At 39.2% G+C, this 22,945-nt stretch overlaps 1 protein-coding gene across 1 annotated transcript in view; it reads left to right on the plus strand.

Annotated features, from left to right (window-relative positions):
* ADGRA3 (adhesion G protein-coupled receptor A3) overlaps positions 1–22,945 on the plus strand; it is a gene marked incomplete at both ends in the record, with an annotated part of 124,116 nt that overhangs the window by 97,942 nt on the left and 3,229 nt on the right. Inside the window, 5 exons of the mRNA XM_080697664.1 lie at positions 2,772–2,985; positions 3,195–3,403; positions 13,199–13,323; positions 14,437–14,560; positions 21,501–21,646. Of these exons, the coding sequence (XP_080553790.1) occupies positions 2,772–2,985; positions 3,195–3,403; positions 13,199–13,323; positions 14,437–14,560; positions 21,501–21,646 (818 nt within the window). The remainder of the gene's footprint in view (positions 1–2,771; positions 2,986–3,194; positions 3,404–13,198; positions 13,324–14,436; positions 14,561–21,500; positions 21,647–22,945) is intronic.

The raw sequence follows: 22,945 nt of genomic DNA on the forward strand, positions 1-22,945 counted from the left end.
CATTACTAATAATTTTCCAGAGGGCTATGCTTTGTTTGCAAGTCAGTGTGTGTTCATAGTAAAATTCTTTTATGGTACTTAATTTTTTAACAAATGTGTATTATGTAACACTATTAGGATTTTTGAGCTCTTAATCCATCTTTTTCTTTTTTATATGCCTTATTATGTACTTAGGAGTAATTTATGTACTTTATAGAAATTTACTAAATTAACATGTGAATTTATAAAAAGCTTTCTTTCTACATCAGGTTATATCAGGTTCTGCTGTGAGAATAGCAGAAACCTTTTAATGCTATTTTTTTAGGCAAAATATTTCTACCAAATATTTCCCTTTGCATCTTTAATGTAAAAGTGATTTAAAAAAATTTTTTTTTGTGGGTCTGAGAATGGAACCCAGGGGCATTCAACCTCTAAGCTACATGTGCTGCCCTATTTTTTACTCTTTATTTTGAAACAGGGTTTCACTAAGTTGCAGAGGGCCTTACTAAGTAGCTGAGGCTATCTGCAAACCACAATCCTCCTGTCTCAGCCTCCTGAACTCTGGGATTACAAGCATGCGCCACCATGCCTGGCTTAAAAGTAATATTTAAACTTCTGAAATATGTATTTCAGCAAATATTTACAGGTATGTGTTGGTTCCAACAGTCTTGTAAGCACAGCAGTGAAATAATTCTGAAGTCAATCATTTGCCTCACTAGAACCTTTTTATTATTAAAATAAACATGCCATGCTGACCAGTGGGCTATTTTTTATCAAATATAAGTGCCAGGAAGTATTAATTTAGAGGGTTCAAACTAAGAATGAGATTGTCTGCAGCCCCATATTCTTCTAATCCAGCTAGAGGAATAGAGAAGTGAGTTCTGTGTTGGCTGCAGGCAAGCACTGGCTATGAGAGCAGACTCTACAAAGAGCACTTCTTCCTTGAGAAAGGCCTGTGTTCAGCCGGGCGTGGTGGCGTACGCTTGTAATCCCAGCATTCGGGAGGCTGAGACCGGAGGATCGCGGTTCGTGGACAGCCTCAGCTACTTAGTGAGGCCCTCTGCAACTCAGTGAGACCCGGTTTCAAGATAAAGAATAAAAAATAGGGCAGGGGCTGTAGCTCGGAGTTCAAATGCCCCTGGGTTGCATCCCCAGACCCACAAAAAAAAAAAAAAAAGGCCTGTGTTAGCTGAGTGTGATGAGGCAGGTCTATAATCCCAGGACTTGGAAGGCTAAAGCAGGAGGACCACAGGTTCAAGGACAGCCTCAGCAAGTAGTGAGACTCTCATCAACTTAGTAAGACCCTGTTTCAAAATAAAAATAAAATAAGGCTGGGGGAATTGCTTGGACATAGAATCCCCCAGGTTCAATCCCCAGTAACACACACACACACACACAGCCCTTTACTAGAGACTTTTGTGTGTCATCTCTGTACTTGCTGCCCACCTCTCATTCTGATCTAGTTTTTCCATTGCCAAAGGAATTAATTATCTTGCTAAAAATAAAATCAGAATAACAGAGCCTTTCAGTCAGAGATCCTAACCTTCCAGCATGCAGTCAGGTCAGGAGAGCAGGTGAGAGCCCAGGCTGGAGAAGCTCCTGTGACCCAGTTGCACTTGTGTTGGAGGAAGGATGTTAGGAGATGAGTTTAAACAGTAGGGTTCAGTCAAATGATATGACCTGCTTGGGCCTCGGTCACAGCACGCTCTAGACTTTGCAAAATTGAGGTGTTACTTAAACCGGAATCACATGGTCCCCTGGTGTTTGATTAGGAATTTCTGTTGGCAGGTTTAGAGGGAGAGAGATTGGAGCCCAAGAGGAACACTTTGTCATAGATTCTTAAAATGGGGAATTTTTAAAAAATGATCATTTTTATTGTTTTCTTCTTTGGTACATAGGCTTTTTTATACTGAATGGTAACTAAAAAACCTCCAACAAAGAAATCAGAAAAAGCATTCAATAACTAGTGAGCACTTTGGATTGTTCATGTTTGTTACTGTGTTTTTCTAAACATGAGCTTCTTAGTCTCAACACAGCTGATGTTATAATAAGAGTTCGCTGAATTTAAACTTGTGTTACGTTTGTATAATGCCATTCTTTTGTTGTTTTGACTTTTTTTTTGTGGAACTGGAATGGAACGCTGGGGCATCGTACCTCCGAGCTACACCACCAGCCCTATATTTTAGTCCTTTCATTTTTTGAAACCGGGTTTCACTGAGTTACAAAGGGCCTCGCTAAGTAGCTGAGGCTGTCTGCGAACCATGATCCTCTGGTCTCTGCCTCCTGAATGTTGGGATTACAAGCGTGCGCCAGCATGCCTGGCTTGTTTTGACTATATTAATCTATCCTAAAGCACCTCAAAGTTCCATCCTAAATTGACTCTACTCACATTTGCAATCTTGCTTCTTTGCGTGTCTTGTCTTAGTGAAATTGATATGAAGAGTGAGTACAGAGATCCCTGATCTGTTTAATGCTGTTGACTTCTGCAGTGGATGCATTCATAGGAGACTGAACTTTGTAATTTGAAATAGTTCCTTTGCTTACTTCTTAAACTCTCTGGAACAGGGTTTGCATTTCTTTGTATTTTGTGCTACTTTTGATCTGTGTTGTCATGTGATGGTCAGATGTTTTGCTTGACTGATTGTTTTAACTATTAAATTTTGTACACTCAGAAAAAAATAACACAGTCGCCCTTTAATGAGAGAACTTTAATAACTGTCATTTTCCTGCCATTTCCTGTGTGCTAACACGGCAACCTTTCTTTGTTTCTTTGTATATATGTTTTTTTTCAGAATACTATCGTGGAGGCTTCGATCCAGCTTCCTCCTTCCCTTTTCTCACCAAAGCAAAAAAGGGAGATCAGGCCAGCTGAAGACTCTCTGTATAAGCTCCAGCTCATCGCATTCCGTAATGGGAAGCTTTTCCCAGCCACAGGGAACTCAACCAACCTGGCTGACGACGGGAAGCGGCGGACAGTGGTGACCCCTGTGATTCTCACCAAAATAGGTCTGTTGTCACATGTGTTGTGACCTGTGCTCACTGTACAGTGTGCTTTCCTAGTTCGCTGTTCCTAAAAACAGCTTATTTTTGTTCCTTCTCGTTTTAATGAGTCACTAGCGCAAAAGATCTTGCAGAGTACCCATTAGTGTACGCATTGACATTTAATGGTTTATGAAGTTTGCTTCAGAAATATTGTTGTTGCTCATTTCCTCCAGATGGTGTGAATGTAGATACCCACCACATCCCTGTTAATGTGACACTGCGTCGCATTGCACATGGAGCAGATGCTGTTGCGGCCCAGTGGGATTTTGATTTGCTGAATGGACAAGGAGGCTGGAAGTCAGATGGGTGCCGTATACTCTACTCAGATGAAAATATCACCACAATCCAGTGCTACTCCCTCAGTAACTATGCGGTTTTAATGGTACGCCAGTTGTTAACTTTATTCATAAATACAAAGGATTTTAATTTTTCCCTTTGCATAATTAAGTATAAACAAAGATTTTTCTTTTAACTGGTAACATAAATTGCTTCCTTTAATTATGTAAGGGCTGATGTCTGGTGTAACTCTGTTTTTAAAGGGAAATTGAATTACTATCTGATGAAATGTATGGACATGTGTTTAGTTTTGGAATTTTCAGTGAACTTTATTAAGTGAACTATTTAGCAAGACTTCTACCTTCAAGCATGGAAAGGCTGGTTTTATAGAGTTTGACTCTGTCAACTTGGTATTCATTTGCCAATGGATACACGGAGAGAAAGAATGTTTTTCTGCTTTGCCATTTAATGCCTTTCCCCACTATGTGTCATCATAATTAGATTCCTTTTGAATTTAGAATTAATAGCAACGCTTTCAGTAGTATTACCAAAAAGTGACCCTATGTACGCAAATACTGACTTTTTAATTTTAATGCTAGCTAATCGAATGTTTTCAGTTATCTACCATTGTGGGCACCTATGTATTCGTTTGGTAAAGTAATTTGTTATTAACATATGGTATCAGGTCTTTTAATAATGAGATATTTAAATGGATCTGATTCCTGAACAGATAATAATGAAATTAATCACACTGGTTGTTATTTACTGGTTCTTTTATACCTGAATTATTATATGTCAGTATCATAATTATCATGGAGTGTGTTTAGAGGACAGTGGAGAAAGAAATTACTGATAAGTCTGAAAGATGTTTCCAGAAATGTAAAGTTAGGTTACCTGAGGGAGAGCCTCCAAATTTCTAATATTTCTATCTAATTCCAGCTGCAAATCTGGAATCTAGGCAGTATTTTATCAGAGTACTAAATATTCTTGAGACATGATAAAATTTTGCATGTTGTGAATTTTTCTTAAACAAAACAGCATGTACTATTAGAAATGATCTTGAAGTGAGCCTAAATTGTAAAATTTCTTCAAAAAAATTTTTTTTGCTTCTATATTGTCTATTCCTTACCTAGTACACCAGTTAAACAGGCAGCAAAAGTGAATAAAGATTCTCTTCAGTGAAATATCTGAGCACTTTTATAACTTCAGGCACTGGACCTCAGTGTGATGGTATGTAGCCCCATTGACAGGGGCTGGATTCCACATAGGTTAGACCCAACTTTATTGTTTAAAGCATTCATCCTTTTGGGTTTAAAATTATGTTGTTTGTTTCTCTGTTTGGTTTCCATAAGTTCACATGGTATTATTTATAGTCATCCTTTAAAAGTGTAAAGCTTTAGCTGGGCGTGGTGGCGCACGCTTGTAATCCCCGCGCTTGGGGAGGTGGAGACAGGAGGATCGCACTAGTTCGAAGTCAGCTGTGCTGGCTTAAGAGACCCTGTGTAGTCTGGAGGTAGAAGGGTTTCCAGGAACAGCAGTACCACCCCCCCAAAAAATAATAAATAAATTAAAAAAAATGTGTGAAGCTTTAATTAAAGTTTGAGGATTTTCTCTAGTAGTTTAAAAGTGAGTGTAAAATAGTCTGAAGCTGTGTTACTGAAGAAGAAACAATAGAGATACAAGCAAGACAGTCTGAAGAGTACATAGTACTTAACCAGAAAAAGTTAAATAAAGTCAGTGAAACACAAAATACGCAGAAAAGGGCATTTTATGAGCTTTAGTAATTTTTCTACTGTACCACAAACCTTTATTTTTACTTAATCTAATACCAGTTTAAAGCACCTATTTTTGAACTTACCAGTTGTTCTTCTCAGTTATTTAAATGAATATAATCCTTTTCAGGAAGGAATAAGCTATTCTTTTATCTTTAGGACTTTTAATCTTTAAAAATGTAATACACAATTCTTTAGAGCTAAAATACAGTAATAAGATTTTTTTCTACTTATTTTCAGAGAATAGCCTCTCTTTTTCTTAGATGTAACTACGCCATCTAGAGACAGCAGAGTGAAATATGCTCTGAAGTTGTTGACCAAGTTAAAATAAAGTTGATGGGAACTTTAGAATTTCTAACAAGCATGAAGGCAAAGTAAATGAATTTATACCTCATCTAAAGTAATTCAAGTTGTGTCTGCAATATAAGAAATACCATAAAATTGGAAATCTACATATTTTTAAATTAAAAAAAAAATCCTATTTTTCTTGAATGCCATCCTAAACTTATCATTCTATGTAGAAAGTCTAAATTCCTATTTTGGGAGAGAGTCTATATAACTTCTTTATGTAGTTTTAGAGAATTTTGTATTTATAAAAACTAAGATAAAAGGAATATATTTGCTCATATGTCTGTAATAGAGAGCAGATAGACTAGATAGCTCTCAGTATGTCCAGAGGAAAACAGTTGCGTGGGCATTTGGTTTGCTTGAATGATAGGATCAGAAACAGCCATTTGGGGGAAAGAAGATTCACAGGCTCTGGAGTCAATAGGGACACAGAGTCCTGAATGGAAAGTAGGGTAATTATTAGAGTCAAATTGTAGAGCTTGGTGCTTTTTTTTTTTTTTTTTTTTTTGGTGGTACTAGGGTTCCTGGAAGCCTTCTACCTCCGGCTACACTACTACGGGCTACACTCCCAGGCCTATTTTATACTTTTTTTTATGTGGAAACAGGGTCTCCTAAGCCAGCGCGGCTGGCTTCGAACCTGTGCTATCCTCCTGTCTCCGCCTCCCAAGCGCCGGAATTATAAGCGTGAGCCACCACGCCCTGCAGAGCTTGGTACTTTAATGGGTCATGGAGATGAAATAATCTCTGTATACAGCTTCACACTTGGTTCTTCTTTTCATCTAGAAAAAGGAAATTGGAGTGCCCTCATTTGTTTTTCTATCTGCCGATCCTTTTCTTTATAAAATATGCTGAGTGAGCCGGATGTGGGGGCGCACGCTTGTAATCCCCAAGTTTTGGAGGCGGAGACAGGAGGATTGAGGAGGTTTGAAGCCAGCCGCGCTGGTTTAAGAGGCCCTGTTTCCAAATAAAAAATATAAAATAGGTCTAGGAGTGTAGCCCAGATGTAGAAGGTTTTCATCCCCAGTACCACCAAAAAAAAAAAAAAAAAAAAAGAAAGAAAAAAGGAAATATGCTGAGTGAAAGGATATTTCAGTTCCATTCCCTCTGTAACTGACCAAGAATGCTAGTTATATTTATAATTTTTTTGGGGGGGGGGGTGCTGGGGATAGAATGTAGGGCCTTATGCAGGTTAGGCAAGCACTCTGGCACTGAGCCTCAGTCCCAGCACGGTTTCACTGTTTTAGTAATTCTCAAGAGCACATTTACCTGGATCAAATGTTTTAATTACTTCTACACATCATCGTACAGTAAGGAATCTTCATTTCCATCCCCTCTCCTGTCTCAGTCCTAGTAGGTAACTAAAATATAGCCCTCCCATTTTTACACAAAGGTTACATGTTACATACATGGTTCTAAATCACATATTTTTATGTAATAGCTTATATTAGCTATAATTATGATTTTTTTGCGTGTGTGGTTTTGTGTACTAAACCCAGGGACACTCTACCATTGAAGTATGTCCCCAGTCCTTTTTATTTTGAAACAGTGTCTTGCTGTGTTGCCCAGGCTGGCTTCAAATTTATGATCTTCATGCCTCAGCCTCCCAAGTGCTGGGATTACAGTGTGTACCACCCTGCCTGGCTGATAGTGCCCTATTTTAAAAATTTGCTAATGGTGGTGGTTGCTAATCTTTATTAAGCACTTACCTGTCAGATACTTCTCTGATGTCTTTTTTTCCCCCCTTGGTCCTGAGGATTAAACCTAGGGATGCTCTACCACTGAGGTACGTCCCCAGCCCCTTTTTATTTTTCATTTTGAGACAGGATCTTGCTCTGCTGCGAAGGCTGGTCTCCAACTTGCTGTCATCCTGCCTCAGCCTTTGAGTAGCTGTGATTCTAGGTGAACACCACCATGTAGCTCAGTTCCCCCCTCATATTTTTATGTGTGCTAACTTAACTAACTTGGTTCTTAAAACATGGGTCCTCCTGAGTTAAATCACTGTCATGAACCCAGTTTACAGGTGCATGAACCGAGAACATGGAGGGATTAAATGTCTTATCTGCAAAACTAGTTAGTATTGGAGTACGCATTTGTTGTACTCAGTCTGGTTCCAGCATCTGTTTTCCTAATACTCTACGAAAACATTCTTTCCTAAATTTCATATTGACATAAAAGAGCTTCTTCCTTTTTTTAACCTCTGAATACTGTTCTGTTTTGTTTGTTTTCAATGGTTTGCTTGTGTGATACCATTTTGCATGTTATCATATCTATAGGACAGATTTCTCTGAAGCACAACTGATAATGGAAGGAACCAACACTTCCTTCTTTTTCATTAAATTGAGATACAGAGCAAAGTGCAACACTCTTAGGTGTATGGATCAGCAATAGTTTTACATGTGATGCAGACATTTAGCTTCCACTGAGGTCAAGGTTGTACTCAACACTCAGCACCCTTGCTTAATTTTCCCCTCCCTCCCCCCTTCCATTTTTCCTTCTTTCAATTGAACCCAGGGGAATTTTACCTCCAAACTATACCACCAGCCCCTCTTATTTTTTGTTTTGGAACAGGGTCTCACTAGACCACTGAGGGTCTCTCTACATTGCTGAGCCTGGTCTCAGACCAGCAATCCACCTGTCTCAGCCTCCCTAGTCCTGGGATTGTACTTGTGCCTATCACACCCAGCTCCCTTGTTTTCTTACATTTTCTTTCATTCCTCTCTCCATTTCAAGAGATGCCTGCCCTTCTGATGTCTGTCACCATAAGTAAAATTTTCATGTTCTTAAGTTGCATATAATTGGAGCATACAGCTTGTACTTAACATGTGATTGACTTCTTATTACAGTGGTGAGACTTATCTCTGTCTCTTCTTGTGGTGATTTATTCTTCCCCATTGCCGCAGAGTAGATCATTGAAGGAATACACCAATGTGTCTATTTTATTCTTAATGGACATGTAATTATCATCAAGCAAAAGTAGCTCTGAGTATTCACATACATGTTTTTGACGGGTGTACATGTTCAGTGGTGAAATTGCTGTGTTTTAAATCATACCTGTGTGCAGCTTTAGTACTTACCGTTGCACAGTTGACCAACTGGCCGTGTTAGTTTCTGTTCTCAACGATAATGAGAATTCCAGTTGACCATGGCTTTAGTTTATAGTCTGACCAATAATGAAAGTTTCGGCTGTTCCATATCTAATTCTTGGTGTTGTCAGTTTTTAATTTTAGTGTTTTTGTGGCGGTATTGTAATGTGGCTTTGTGTATCTTTTTTTTTTTTTTTTTCCTTGAGGCACAAGAGATTGAACCTGGGCACTCTTCCATTGAGCTACAACCCCGGTTTGTGCTCTCTCTCTCTCCCTCCCCCCTTCCTTCCCTCCCTCCGTTCCTCCCTCCTTTCTTCCTCTCTTTTTCTTTCTCATTCATTCATTCATTCATTTCTTTATTCCTTTATTTTGAGACAGGATCCCACTATGTTTTCATGGCTGGTCTTAAACTTGGGTACCTCCTATATTGACCTCCCAAATACTGGGAGTACAGGTGTGTACCACCATGCCTGGCCATCAGCTGTGATTCTGATTTGTATTTCTTTGGTGACTGGGGGTGTTGAGCACCTCTGTATCATGTTATTGAGTTTGGTGTCTCCTTGTACCGCTCACAGAATCTTGTGTGTTTTTACTTGGATTTGTTTTATAGATTATTTGTTTGTTTATTTATTTATTTATTTATTTGCAGTACTGTGGATGGAACCCAGGGGCATTCTATCTTCAAGCTACACCCCCAGCCCTATATTTTATTCGTTATCTTGAAACAGGGTCTCACTGAGTTGCAGAGGGTCTAAGAAGCTGAAGCTGTCTGTGAACCTTGATCCTCCTGTCTCAGCTTCCCAAGTGCTGGGATTACAAGCATCTTCCACCATGCCTGGCCGTAGCATTTCTTAATATGAGCTCTCTGCTGGATTTATGCCTCCAAACTCTTAGTCATGCCTGTTTCCTTTTTCTCTTAATAGTCTTCATGAACAGAGTTTCTTCATTTGTCGGGAGTCTGGTTTCTTAGTTTTTGGGTTTTCATTTTAACATCTTGTTGACGAAATCTTAGCCGGTCGCAAGTACATGGGGATCTTTCCCTGTTCTGTTTAGTACTTCTGATGAGTTATACCTTACTTGTTTTGTTTGAAAGTGAAGGAGCAAAGTCTTTAAATTATTCTCCTTTGTCCTTGAAAAGGATGTAGAAAAGCAACACAGCGACATTGTCTGCTCTGTTTTTTTATGTTTTTGATTCAGATCTATTTCTACTTTTTTAATTTTTTTTATTGGTGTACTGTATTCATACATCATAATGAGATAAAAAAACTTGTGTAGACATACATGCATACATCACCCAGTTAGCCCCTACCCAATCCTCACCTCATTCCCTCCTCATCCCTCTTTCCCATGCTTGGCTTAGTGGTTGACATCTAATATTATAGCAATTTATCCAAAATTAACAATGATAATCTCACAAAACAGATTCCTTTGTCTGATATCAAGCTTTTGATGACTTAGAGATAACATTTCAATATCTCTTTTTGCTTTCTTTTTTTATTTCATTGATAAACTCATTACATTTCTTAAATTCTGACACGCAGAGGGTGCCTTGAGATGTTTTCTTGTGAGACATCCTCTTGTTCTCATCTTGGCGAATTTAGATAATTGCTGATTTTAATTATTCTTGTTATTGGTGTGATGATAATGAATTATTAAATACTTCCATTGATTTTATATTTAGCAGTCCTCGGGCCTGAAGCACCTCTTGTGAGTACCTCTTACGGCTCCATCTATCAAGGAAACAGTTTCAAAAACTCTTCTCTCCTTTATTTAGATCCTTAATAATGACCATCTTTGTGCCTTTCTGCTTTGTCTTTCATTGTAGATGTTTAAGTCGTTTCCCATCCTCAGATCCTAATCTCAGTTGTCCCTGGTAGTGTGGTATTGTTCAATCTATCCAGTTAAAAACCTCAGAATGAGTCTTGGGTTTTTAATACACACATTTAGATGGCTAACGAGTACCTGCGTAATAGTTTCAGTTCGCGTCTTGTCCTGCAATGCCTAAGCTATTTCTTTTCTGGCCCCTCTTCCAATTCCCTGGGTCCATTTTCAGCAGGCCTCTGCATTTGGGGGAGGTCAGACACGCCTTCAGGATCCCTGTTCTCCATGCCTGTGGCGAGCTGCTTGCTTTTCCCTTTCTTCAGCTTCTCCATCAAATTGTAGGCATTTTTGTTCGCTGTTTCAACATCCACTTTCTTTCTGGTTTTATGACACAAGACACTTGGCTTCTGAAAGATGTTGATTTCTTTTAACAACATTCTTTCTTCAGCATTCTATACAATATGTTTTGGTAACTAATACTCTGTTCCTCAGGTTTCATTGCCTTCCACCAAGGGCTGTGGAAGACACGTTTGCAAGCCCTCCTTCTGCCCCTTCCCCATTGCCTGCAAGATGATTGCTGGGTCTCCCGATTTATATTAAGGGGATGGCCCCAAATTGTAGAGCCATCCAGGGGCAATGTGCTACTGAACATTTCCCCGAGAGATCTAAAGCAGGCTATACATGAACAGAGTCTGGAGGCTAAATCCTAGATATTGAAACTTTATCCTCAATTATTCTCTACTGGCATGGTGGCTTTTCATAGAAATTGAGGGGAAATGTGCCTGTACTCTTTAGTAGCATCTCAATTGTTTTTTATTGCCCCAACGTTTTAAAACTTTTTCTGCTAATATTCTGGACTTTTAACAGAATGCCAGTGTGTTGAGGTCAAATGCCGTGGATTCGTATCACGAGGGCAGAGCATTCACAAGTGTTTGGTAGGCTTCTTCTGCAATTCCTTCTTTTGTGTACTTAGTTCTCACTCCACTCTGAGCACTGGGACCATTCTTTGCCCCTCCCTGCATGTCTGGTACTGTAGCATGGTGCCTGGCAAGGTGGGCACTCAAAGTGTATCATTTAGATAGATGAAGTACATATAATGGGAGGTTTTTCAAAGAATAGTGGAGCACTTGTGCTGGAATTCAGTTCCCGTGTTTCTATCTCCAGCCTTCCCTTAACCATGATTCTCATCTGATTTTTGTCACTAACTGTATCTTTTGTTAAGGCGAGGGGTTTGTTAGGGTGTCTTGATATGGACTTTCTCTATCCGTGATTTTATATTGTTAACTTTCGATTCTTCCCTGGGAAAGCTGGCTCACCCTGTCTGCACAGCTGAGGACATCTCTGTGGCCTTGCCTGATCATCCCTGCTGACTTCCTTTTCCAGCCAGCTTCTCTTGCTTCAGATAACTATGTCTTTTTGATGAGAGAGATCTCTCTATGGAACCCATTCCACATCTAGCTGGTATGTTTTAGCCTTAGAAGTCAGCGCAGAAAGAGAATATATAGTGATGGGATTTTGCAAGTCAACAGCTTCAACTCCTGTGGCCCCAGTGTTCTTTCCTGGCTGCTGTGGCCAGGGTGGATGTATCTTCCCAACCTGCCTTGGTCCTTTCTAAGGAAGGCAGCATTACGGGTCGGTTGCTTTCATTTTAGTGCAGCAGTGTCTCCCTGATGTTGGGAGTAGAGATTTGGAGACCAAACAGCACTCAGCTTCTTTGCCTGATTTTTCAAGCTATAAAATGGAGCTGATACCGAACCTACGTCGTAGGGTTACCCTGTGTCAAGTGCTGCACATAGTCAGTGTCTAAATCATGGTAAATGCTACATGAATGACTTGCTATTGTTGTTGATTTTTTTTTTTTTTTGGTGGTACTGGGAATGGAACCCAGGGGCCTTCTACCTCCGGGCTACACTCCCAGACCTATTTTACATTTTATTTGGAAACAGGGTCTCTTAAAACAGCGGAGGCTGGCTTCAAACCTGCATGATCCTCCTGTCTTAGCCTACCAAGCGTGGGGATTACAAGCATGTACTACCATGCCTGGCTTTAATTGTTTTTTTTTTTTAACTCCCATAGGACTCTACTCCGTAACTCTACTGTGCCTACTTCCCTCACACATGGTAGGGATCGGATTGTATATCTGCCTCCTTGTGGCTTTGAGTTTCTCACCTTCTTAGTCTCCAGGGCTTGGTCAATTTGTATTTGTAGCACATAAAGGGAGTTGACTTTGATGGTTATAGAGATCTGTTCAGGCCATTCCTGACTTGGAGATGCTGCTGTCTGCCCTGTGGTGCCTTTTCAATGGATTAACATGTTGGAGGTAAAAGTGAGCCCAAAAGGCATCAAAGAGGGCGACGTGTGCAATTGTTCTTCCGAAACACTCCCATGCGTGCTGCTTTCTCTCTGTGACCCTCAGGACAGGGCAGTCATCACATTTCCAAAGTAGATGGCCAGTCAAACAAGCGTGAGCCCTGCAAATTAATAATTGGCCGGGTGTGATGACTCACGCTTGTAAACCCCACGCTTGGGAGGTGGAGACAGGAGGATCGCACAGGTTCAAAGCCAGCTGTGCTGGCTTAAGAGACCATGTTTCCAAATAAAAAAGTACAAAAATAGGTCTGGGAGTGTAACCTGGAGGTAGAAGGGTTTCCAGGAACCCTAGTACCACCAAAAACAAAAACAAAAACAAAAAATAATAATGGAAGGCAGGAAGGCAAACCTACATGAGAGAAGATGGCAGGAATCACTTGGCCTTGAATGGAACTAAGAGATGGATGGGCCAGAGATTTGGTTTTAGAGTGTTTCAGTTTCTGGAGAAAATGCCCATGATTAAATATCCATAATGGACCACTAGCATGATTCTTTGTTTATCCTCAGGATTTGACAGGATCTGAACTGTACACGCCGCCAGCCAGTCTCCTGCATCCCGTGGTTTACACTACGGCCATCATTCTCCTCTTATGTCTCCTGGCCGTCATTGTCAGCTACATGTACCATCACAGGTAAGAGATGACACTTGACATGTGTGCGCCTGAACTTAGAGGGCTTTATTTCATATTCAATTATAATAAACCTAAGTCGAGTGCCATGCTGTCCCTCCAAAGTAAGGATGCTTATACTAGAATACATACCAGCCTTCTTCATTGCATGCCATTAAAGGTGTGTATTTTTGGTGCAGGAGATGGGACGTTCATGTTTTGTAACATCCACTCAGCTTGCTGGGTCTGTGTATGGTAAAGAGCATAGGGGGCATGAGCTGGAGCCTGGGGTGGGCAGGTGGGGGTGTGTTACTGCAGACACACCTGTGCATGTGTCTCTGGGTAATAGACTGTGTAGTATATTTTATGGCTTTTTGCCTGTTGTAGTATTCTAACTTTATAGATGCCATTTTTGAGAAACTGTGGCATTTAAGCATGGAATATGGTTTTTGTTAATTGGAGGCAAAGCTATAGACACTTTTGTGGGAATAATGAAATGAAAGGGATTATGAAACAAAAATTCACTTGACAAAGATTTTGCTAGAACATATTTTCCTATTTAGGCTGGACATATATGGCATTTCTTGACATTTAGCTAAGAAACAAAAGGAAATTTTGATATAAAAAGAAAAAGACTTCAACATTTCATTATGAAAGGCCAGGAAGAAACACAATGGGCATGTTGACCAGGCTGTCCTACTAGGTCAGGAAAACGACCATTGGCATGCTGCAGAAATCTCTAGGGAGCAAACACATAATCCAGTCAGCTGAACACATCACCAGTAACAAACACTCAGATGTTTCTTATTATGAAGAATTTGCTTAGCTTTTATTAGGTATAGTAGTTCCATAAAGGACTTGTCTTTTGACTGCATAAAGTTAAGTGTTAAAAACTGTTGTGTTCTATGATTTCTCAAATCTTGTGTGTGGTGTGTGTGTATGTGTGTGTTCGCATACACACACATACACAGAACACATGTGCTCCTGATAGCATCTGTTTGATTAATAAAATGTTTAATGTTTAAATAGAAAACATTTCAATTTGACCTTTAGAGTTGGAATGAACTTGTAATGTTACAGTGTCCTTCTTCAAATGTACCAGACTAAAGGTTAATATTTTCTCCTTTCTAAACACAGTTTGATTAGAATCAGTCTCAAGAGTTGGCACATGCTTGTGAACTTGTGCTTTCATATTTTTCTGACCTGTGTGGTCTTCGTGGGAGGAATAACCCAAACCAGAAATGCCAGCGTCTGCCAAGCAGTAAGTCAAAGTGAAAAACTGAAAAGGGTGGGGGGGGGGGAATAATGGTCTTAGAAAATAATTTAATGTTTCATTAAGTATGAAAGGAAAAATCTTTCTTTAATGTCTTTTCCTTAACTAATTAAAGATAAAAAATTTCTGTCCCTTAAACAATTTACTGATATACTTTAAGTTTTGAATTATCATTTCACAACTGAATACCTGACTTTAGCAGCTTGTCTCTTTATCCTGGGGAATAGAGTTACTTGTCATGTCTGTTACAGTGGCTTGCAGTTAGTTTAAATATTTATAAAATTCTGACTTTGACTGAAAGAGAAGTGACAGTTTTTGACAATAGGATTTTAAGAATTACTTCTTTCGTTGATGAAAATTATAGACATTATTTGGTAAAAATAAGGAATACTAGGTTTGATAAATGTAAAGAATTAAAACTTCTCTTATTTTTAAGCAAATTACATACACATTTGGATCTCAGTTCCACCATTTCCTGGCTGTGATTTTTTTAGCCAATTTATTTAACCTTTTTCTTATTAAATTGTAGCAGAAAAAAAAACCCTGTAAAATTTACCATCTTAACACATTTTTCATTGTACAGCTCAGTTTGGTTAATTATTAGCACAATGTTGTACAACAGATACCCAGAGTTTTTCTTTTGCGTGACTGTATGATAATCAACTTTTTATCCATTGAACAACAGCTTCTCATTGTCTTCTCCCTAGAAACTTGCCCTCCTGCTCTTTAGATACCTCACAAAAATAGAATTAGGTGGCATTTATTCTTCCATGACTGCCTTCTTTTATTTATCATAATGTCTTCAAGGTTTACTTGAATGGTAGAATATGGCAGCATTTTCTTTTTTTGTAGCAGTACTGCATTTTATATTCTTTACATGTTTTTTTGTGGCTAGCTAGATTGTTTTTACCTCTTGGCCGTTGATGCTGCCATGAGCATGGAGGGTAGATAACTCTTTGAGTTCCTAATTTTAATATTTTGTTTGTTGGTTTGTTTGTTTTGTGGTACTGGGATGGAACTCAGGAGCATTCTACTCTGATCCACACCCCCAGCCCTATTTTTTATTCTTTATTTTGAAACAGGGTCTCACTGAGTTGCAAAGGGCTTCACTAAGTAGCCGAGGCTGTCTGTGAACTGTGATCCTCCTGTCTCACCCTTCCAAATGCTGGGATTACATTTGCGAATCTGGGGATGGAACCCAGGGGAATTCTACCTTCAATTCTACACTCCCAACCCTATTTTTTATCCTTTTGTCTCAATCTTCCTGTCTCAGCCTCCCAAATGGGAATATGGGAATACAAGCATGTGCTATAACACCTTTCTTCTTCCTTCTTTCTTTCTTTCTTTCTTTCTTTCTTTCTTTCTTTCTTTCTTTCTTTCTTATTTAATTATTTATATTTATTTATTTTTTTGCAGGTCAGGGGATGGAACCCAGAGGCATTTGACCTCCAAGCTACACCCCCTGCCGAATTTTTTATTCTTTATTTTGAAGCAGGGTCTCACTGAGTTGCAGAGGGCCTCACTTAATAGCTGAGGCTGTCCGCGAACCACGATCCTTCGGTCTCAGCCTCCCAAATGCTGGGATTACAAGCGTGTGCCACCACGTTCGGCCCTTGCTTGATTTCACAGTTTCTTACCTGTAAACCCAGTACAGTGATCGAGTCATTGAATAATGTGTTTGCACAAAAGTTAGAATTAATAGGAAAGCTTAGCAAAGATTCAATATAAGTTTAATATACAAAAGCTTTTGCTGTTTATATGCAGAAAAGCTGCAACTATGAGAAAAATATAATGAATAAGAAGGTACCATTTATATAATATCAAAGACTTTCAAGGACCTAAAATAATAAAATATTTACAGGTAGAATCAAAATATGTGTTAAAAAAATAACCTTACTTAAATGGAAAGAAATACTACATTCAGTATCAGAAAGGTGAAAAATCCACCTTAAACTAATTTAAAGCTAATTTTTTTGAAACTCAATGACTGAAATTTATATGAAAATATAATGGCCAACTAAGGTACTAATGCATGTTATCTTCTGTTACTTCTACTAGTATTGTAGTGCAGTTACCTTCCAGCCATGTAGACTGTTACTCTGTTTCAGGCCCATACAATACATCTGGAAGCAAACTTTTATTTGGAGCTTACAAGAAGTCAGAGTAATAGGTCTTGGATCAACATAACACATGGATGTGTTATGTTCTGTGTTCTGTGTTCTGTTTTTGTTCTGTGTTCTGTTTTCCCTACTTCCTCACATGACTGCATCTCATATATCTCCAAGGTCTCAATTATTGTTCATGTTTCAAAGATACTGCTTCTCATCTTCACTTTTATGATCTTATTCAAATGTCATGGTCCATATAAAACTTTGCTGTTTATCATCTCTGGGCTCCAAGCTCTCTGTGGGCAACAATTACATCAATTTGATTCTCCATGCTTGTCCCAGGGACCAACACAGGACCCATGGTAGGCATTCAGCAAATATTTACCTATGAACAAAAGAAGCCTGTCTTTGTAGATAGTAAAAATCATTCAAACCCAGAGTAGTTGGGAGCATAAGCTCTTATTAGAAGAGTTCTCAGCACACATTGGTATTAATAGTCTCAGTTCCATCTAAACATATTCATTGATTTCTTGAAGCAGATACATTAATTTATTTCATTAAAGAAGTGAATTTATAAAGAGGCCATTGTAAAGATCACTTGCCTTTCATTGTGCTGAATGGTATTTTCTACCAGTTCTAAAGTGAAAAGGAGGGGAATTACTTGGACTTTTTAGGGCCTCTAGAACAAATGTCCATTAGTTAAAGGTTTATACAAGAAAATGGAAAGGCAAGTCTGCAGATGAATCCACATGCCATTTCCTTCTGATTTTACAGCTCTTTTTTTTTCTCTGAAACACGTAACATTCTTGTATTTCTGATTCAGACAGTATTTGCTTCACGTTGCCATTGTAACACTTAATTCAGTTAATAGGAGGGTAGTGGGATGCAAAAATGACTACTAAAAAGCCCAGGACTTGGGAGGTAGGCACTCACTCCATGCCCCCCTAAAATACTTGTACTATGAGTCACTTAACCCAGTCAGGGCTTAGTGTTTCTTTTATTAAGTAGTGGCTTGGACTAGCTAAATTAAATTATCACTAAAGTTCTTCTATCTGTAAAACTGAGCACTGATACTGCATGTGGTGGCACGTGCTGTGGTCTCAGTACTTGGGAGGCTGAGACAGGAGGACCTGAGTTCACGGCCAGCCTCAGATACTTAATAAAGAAGGTAGAATGCCCCTGTGTTCAATCCCCAGCACACAGAAACAAAACAAACTGAGCACTGATGCGTATATTTTTAATGTGTGTGTACAGTTTTATATATGCACTTAATCTGTATAGTTCTACCTTGTTGTCTTTTTTCGTATCTCTTGTATAGAAGCAGAATGAGCAGGCTCTAGTAGTTTTTCCCCACAGTGATTGCTTGAGGCTATTAAAGGTGCCACCAGTGAGGTACTCTCACTCTTGTTTCCTCAGTCAGTTCCAGGTGCTTTCTATGGCCTTTTCCTCTCATTTGCAAAAGTTTGATCCAGTAGAAAGGGCCATTGACTCAAAGCTGAAGGTGATCTGTGTTCCCGTTGATGGCATAACCACCAAATAATTGTTGTTCATTCATTTTCTGGTCCTTGGTTTTCTTAGCTATGCAGTAAAGGGATTTGGATGGATCTTATTTAAACTGTCTTATTAAGCTCTATCATTCAAATGATTTAGTTTATTAAATGTAGTGCCAGCTGCCTTTCTCAGATGTTCTTTTATATCTGCTATCCAGAGAAGTGCTACAGTGGTCCAGGAGAAGCATTGGGAGAGATCTAATCAGTAAATATTAAGAGCTTTTGACGTTCTATCTATTGTGCATTATCTTAACTTTTATATTGACCCTGGGAGGTAACCTTTTTTTATATTTAATGAATATGTAAGCTGAGTCGTAGAAAATTTAAATAACATACTTCAAATCACTAGGTCTGTTACATGGCAGAGACGTGATCAGAGGCTGGTGTGTTTGACCTCTAAGCACTCTTCTCACCATCAGTGGGCTTTACTAAGGGCAGAAGTTTTGGAAACTTACAGCCTGGAATGGCTTGGCCCTGATGCTGACCACGTGACTTATGGTGGATGTTATAACTTTTCTTATGGCCTCAGGCTCTGCATTTGTAGTTCAACTTAATAACACTGACTGAAGGGCAATATTAAGAGGAGAAAGTGAAATCACCTTCAAAAATACATTTTTTGATGAATCATAGTCATTTACTAGTGTAAACTTATTAATTTTCATATTTTTATGTGGTAGTATTCATCCTAAAGCTCATTTTTTTAGTACAGTAGCTGTGTGTGCTATACTGTCTAAGGTTACCAATAGTTTAAAAACTCCAGTATATTAGAGCTTGTATTTATATTAAAGTAACACACATATAAAGTGGAAATTCTTTAGGATAATTATTTTATATTATTTTGTAGCTTTGGAAATTGGTGTCACTAAGTTACAGAGAATTTTTACTACAATGCTGAGGCTAGCTTCCAACCTGCAATCCTCCTGCCTAAGCCTCCCAAGTACTGGGATTACAGGCATGCACCACCACCCCAGGCAGGTGGCTTTCTTAAGTAATATCTGGTGCATTTAATTAATAGTTTATGTAACCTATGGATTAGATGACTTTATTTCCTATCTGTTTACAATATATCTACATGGGTCTCTGATTTATTTGGAAGAAAATGTGACAATGAGACTGTATTTCATGTACAGCCCAAGTGTTGGATGGAAAATACAATTGGAAGTACCATATTCCAACAGGATGCCTTCTCTGCTAGATCTTAATTTATCCATTTTTCTGGTTCTTGTGGAATCTTTAGTGATTTGTTTACACGACTCTTTTAGCAGATGTCGTAATTCCTAAAATTCCATATTGATTATTATCATTCAACTGGAAAACTCCAATGTCCTTTACAAAGTGAACACTTCTCTGGAAATTTAGACATGCCACAGAAAATATTTTAGAGCCTAGAGATTAAGCTTTCCTCCTCAGAAAACTCTTCATCTTCTACCTTCTGTGTTGAAAATATTTTTAACTTAGGTATTGTAAAGTTCCATCTCATTCTTTTGACCCATGTGTCAGAGAAAATAGCAATAGCAGAACCTACCATTTTGAGTCAAAATGAGTGATTTATCCTGAACTTATTGGTTTCTATGCACCAAAGTCATTTATACTATTTTTACTTACAGTTTTTTCTGTGACTTCAGATCGCTCAATGGGTTATTTTATGCTTTTTGTTCCACTTCTGTCCCCAAATTTTACTTTCACAGTATAGTCAGGAAAGCTAATGGGAGCCAAGGAGCTACTGTTCTCGGCTAAAAGAAGATAGCTTCTGATTTTTCTAGTTTGACCAACCTGGATCCACCCTTCTGTCACTCAGTCATTGTGAGATTCACCCTGGTTTTTTCTTCCTTCCAAAATAAGATTTAGACTTTGATGCCACCAGGTTTTAGCTGGAAGTTAGTTCTTGTTAAACTCCAGACAGTATTGTGTACGTGCTTTTATTACTGACCTGATAATGTTGAATCGATTTGACTGGAGATGTTCATTACTAGACCATACCTATAATCATTGTGTAAAGAAAAATCATTAAAAGGTAGTAAATCATTGGTTGAGCAAGCTGGATTATGTCCTTTCTTATGCTCCAGTGACATGTGGCATTTATTTTTCTTTAAAAAGGAGTTCTAAATCTCTTATTCCCTCTCATACCTTCATCTAGGATTTCATCCTCAACTACATCCTAAATGACTAGATCCTAAATGCAGGTCATATGAGAAGCATGTCCCTGTCATCACTCAGGGAAGAAATTAGTATCATCATTTTATACATTGCAGTTTTCCTCTATGTTGAGCATCTAGCATATCCTAGGTATTTTATAACCATTCAGTCCCTGCAAAACCCCTACAGCTGCCTATTGATAATCTTCCCACCGTTAGATCAAGGAAACTTGGTTTTTGAGAAGTTGTATTATTTCCTCAGTACTCCTAATAAATAAGAATCAAAATAGGGATATTTTCACTAATTGTTCTTCAAGGGCTAAATGTTTGGTTTAGACCATCTTATTTCACTTCACACACCTTAAATACCATTCTTAATCCCAAGTGAGAAAGCCAAGACTCAGTTGTTCTGTGACTTTGCTTAGTCATTTTAAACCAAGTGAATTTTATTCTTCTGTTTAGCCATCATTATGTTATATTGTTCTCTTTCCTGTATATGAAAGTTCTGAAGCAGAACTCAGGTCTCTTACTCTAAAACTTTAACGCTCTGTGTGCTGTGGCTTTCAGCCTTTAGTTACATTACCATCCATGTTCATCCTAAAAGTGGACGTTAGAAACTGAACTCTAGGCCGGGCGTGGTGGCGCACGCTTGTAAGTCCCGCACTTGGGAGGCAGAGACAGGAGGATCGCGCAGGTTCGAAGCTAGCCTGGCTGGCTTAAGAGACCCTGTTTCCAAATAAAAACATAAAAAAAATAGGTCTGGGAGTGTAGCCCGGAGGTAGAAGGGCTTCCAGGAACCCCAATACCACCGAGAGAGAGAGAGAGAGAGAGAGAGAGAGAGAGAGAGAGAGAGAAACAAACAACTCTATATCACATCTATGAAAAACATGCCTTTGAGTTCATATTGTCCAGAGGCCACATAAAGGATCATCTTAACTACTTGCGGTAGCCATGGGCCTCCTAGATCCAGCTATTGGTTGGTGTACTAGAGGGGAATCTTCTGTTAAGAACATTTTGTTTTATTAGCCTGCAAAGGAATCAGTCTTTAAAATATGCCTTTGTACTGCTTTTTCATCAGACATGTGGAAATTTTTTTTTTTTTTAGTTGATTTATATTCTTTAATCTTCCTTGTAGGTTGGGATAATTCTTCATTACTCCACCCTGGCCACAGTCCTGTGGGTGGGAGTGACTGCTCGCAACATCTATAAACAAGTGACTAAAAAAGCCAAAAGCTGTCAGGATCCTGACGAGCCTCCCCCCCCACCGAGACCAATGCTCAGGTATCTGATGTCTTTGTGTGTTGTATTACCATAGGTGTTAATTATTTTTGTTTGTTCTAGCTGAAACACCATCATAAATTATACCAAAAAGTTGACGAGTGAATTTGGGGAAGAAAAAAGACTGACCTCTAAGCTTACTACCTGCTTAGATTGTAGATTAAAAGTCCTCCCAGCTCAGAGGCCTCCGTGTTTGTGTCCTCCCTGTTTTTCCCAAGTTTGTGACCAAAACATGGATGATTCTGCCTCCTCAATCCCTCATGAGGAATCAGGGAGTTATGTGCAAGGCACTAAAGATGGTACCAGCCCTAGAATGGGCTCTGCCAAATGTTAATGTTTTATTTCTTTATGATCATGTGCTATAGATTTTTAAGCTCCTCAAGGGAAGAACAATTTATTCTCTTTAAAAATAAAATAGGCCTGGAGTTATGCCCTTTCTACCTATTGTAATCTTAAAAATCGTAAGTGGATTCATCATTCTGCTGGATGAGTAAAACTACCAGCGGTGACAGAGCTTATTGAATGCCTGGGGTGGACCCGGCACTGGGCCAGCAGGAGAGGCCCTCCCTGCCCCTGCCCCTGCCCCTGCCCCTGCCCCAGACGGGTTTACATGGAGAAGAGCTACAGGCTGTTTGAGGACTGTCAAAGTTCTTAGAAAGTGCAAAGAAAGAGGCCTTTCATTTGGGGTGATGTTGAGCTTTTCACAAATGCCAGACCGTTGGCAGGAACCTTGCCTGTGATCAGGACAGGGGGAGGAAGTGCAGGCTTCTGATCAGTAGGAGGGTAGGGTGCACTCCAAATTGGGGAGGAAGTAGAGGACACTGAGAAATAGTTTGGTTGGAGCTTAGGGTTCCTGATAGTGTAGAGGAACAGGAGTCAAGGATACAAGCCGAGATTTGAGGGGCCCTGTTAAAATGTAGGTGGCCAAAAGGTTTTTAACCCAGGGAACAGCCTGCCCTGGTGTCATTTAGCACAGCTATGGCATTAGTATAGAATATGCATCCTCATGCCTGAGAATAAGCACTTTGACTAATATCATTAGGGTCGTCCCTGTTCTGGGCTGAAGCCAGAACAGTGCCATAAAGAAAAGAGTGAAGGGCACAGGTTCAAGAAACACGAAGCAGTTCTCTAGGAGTGATTACCAGCTGGATTAATACCGTGTGCATGTTGGGGGGGTTCGACTCTCAGTGACTGCAGAGGATATCCTCCAGTTAGCTAGGTAACAGATGGTATTTGCAACAACAGAGAAAATACTGTAGGAAAAGTAGAAATGATGGAGAGTAAGCCCAGGAGATGAGATCA

This window comes from Muscardinus avellanarius, assembly GCF_963383645.1.
Source record: "Muscardinus avellanarius genome assembly, chromosome: 6".
In the NCBI taxonomy this organism is placed as follows: Eukaryota; Metazoa; Chordata; class Mammalia; order Rodentia; family Gliridae; genus Muscardinus; species Muscardinus avellanarius.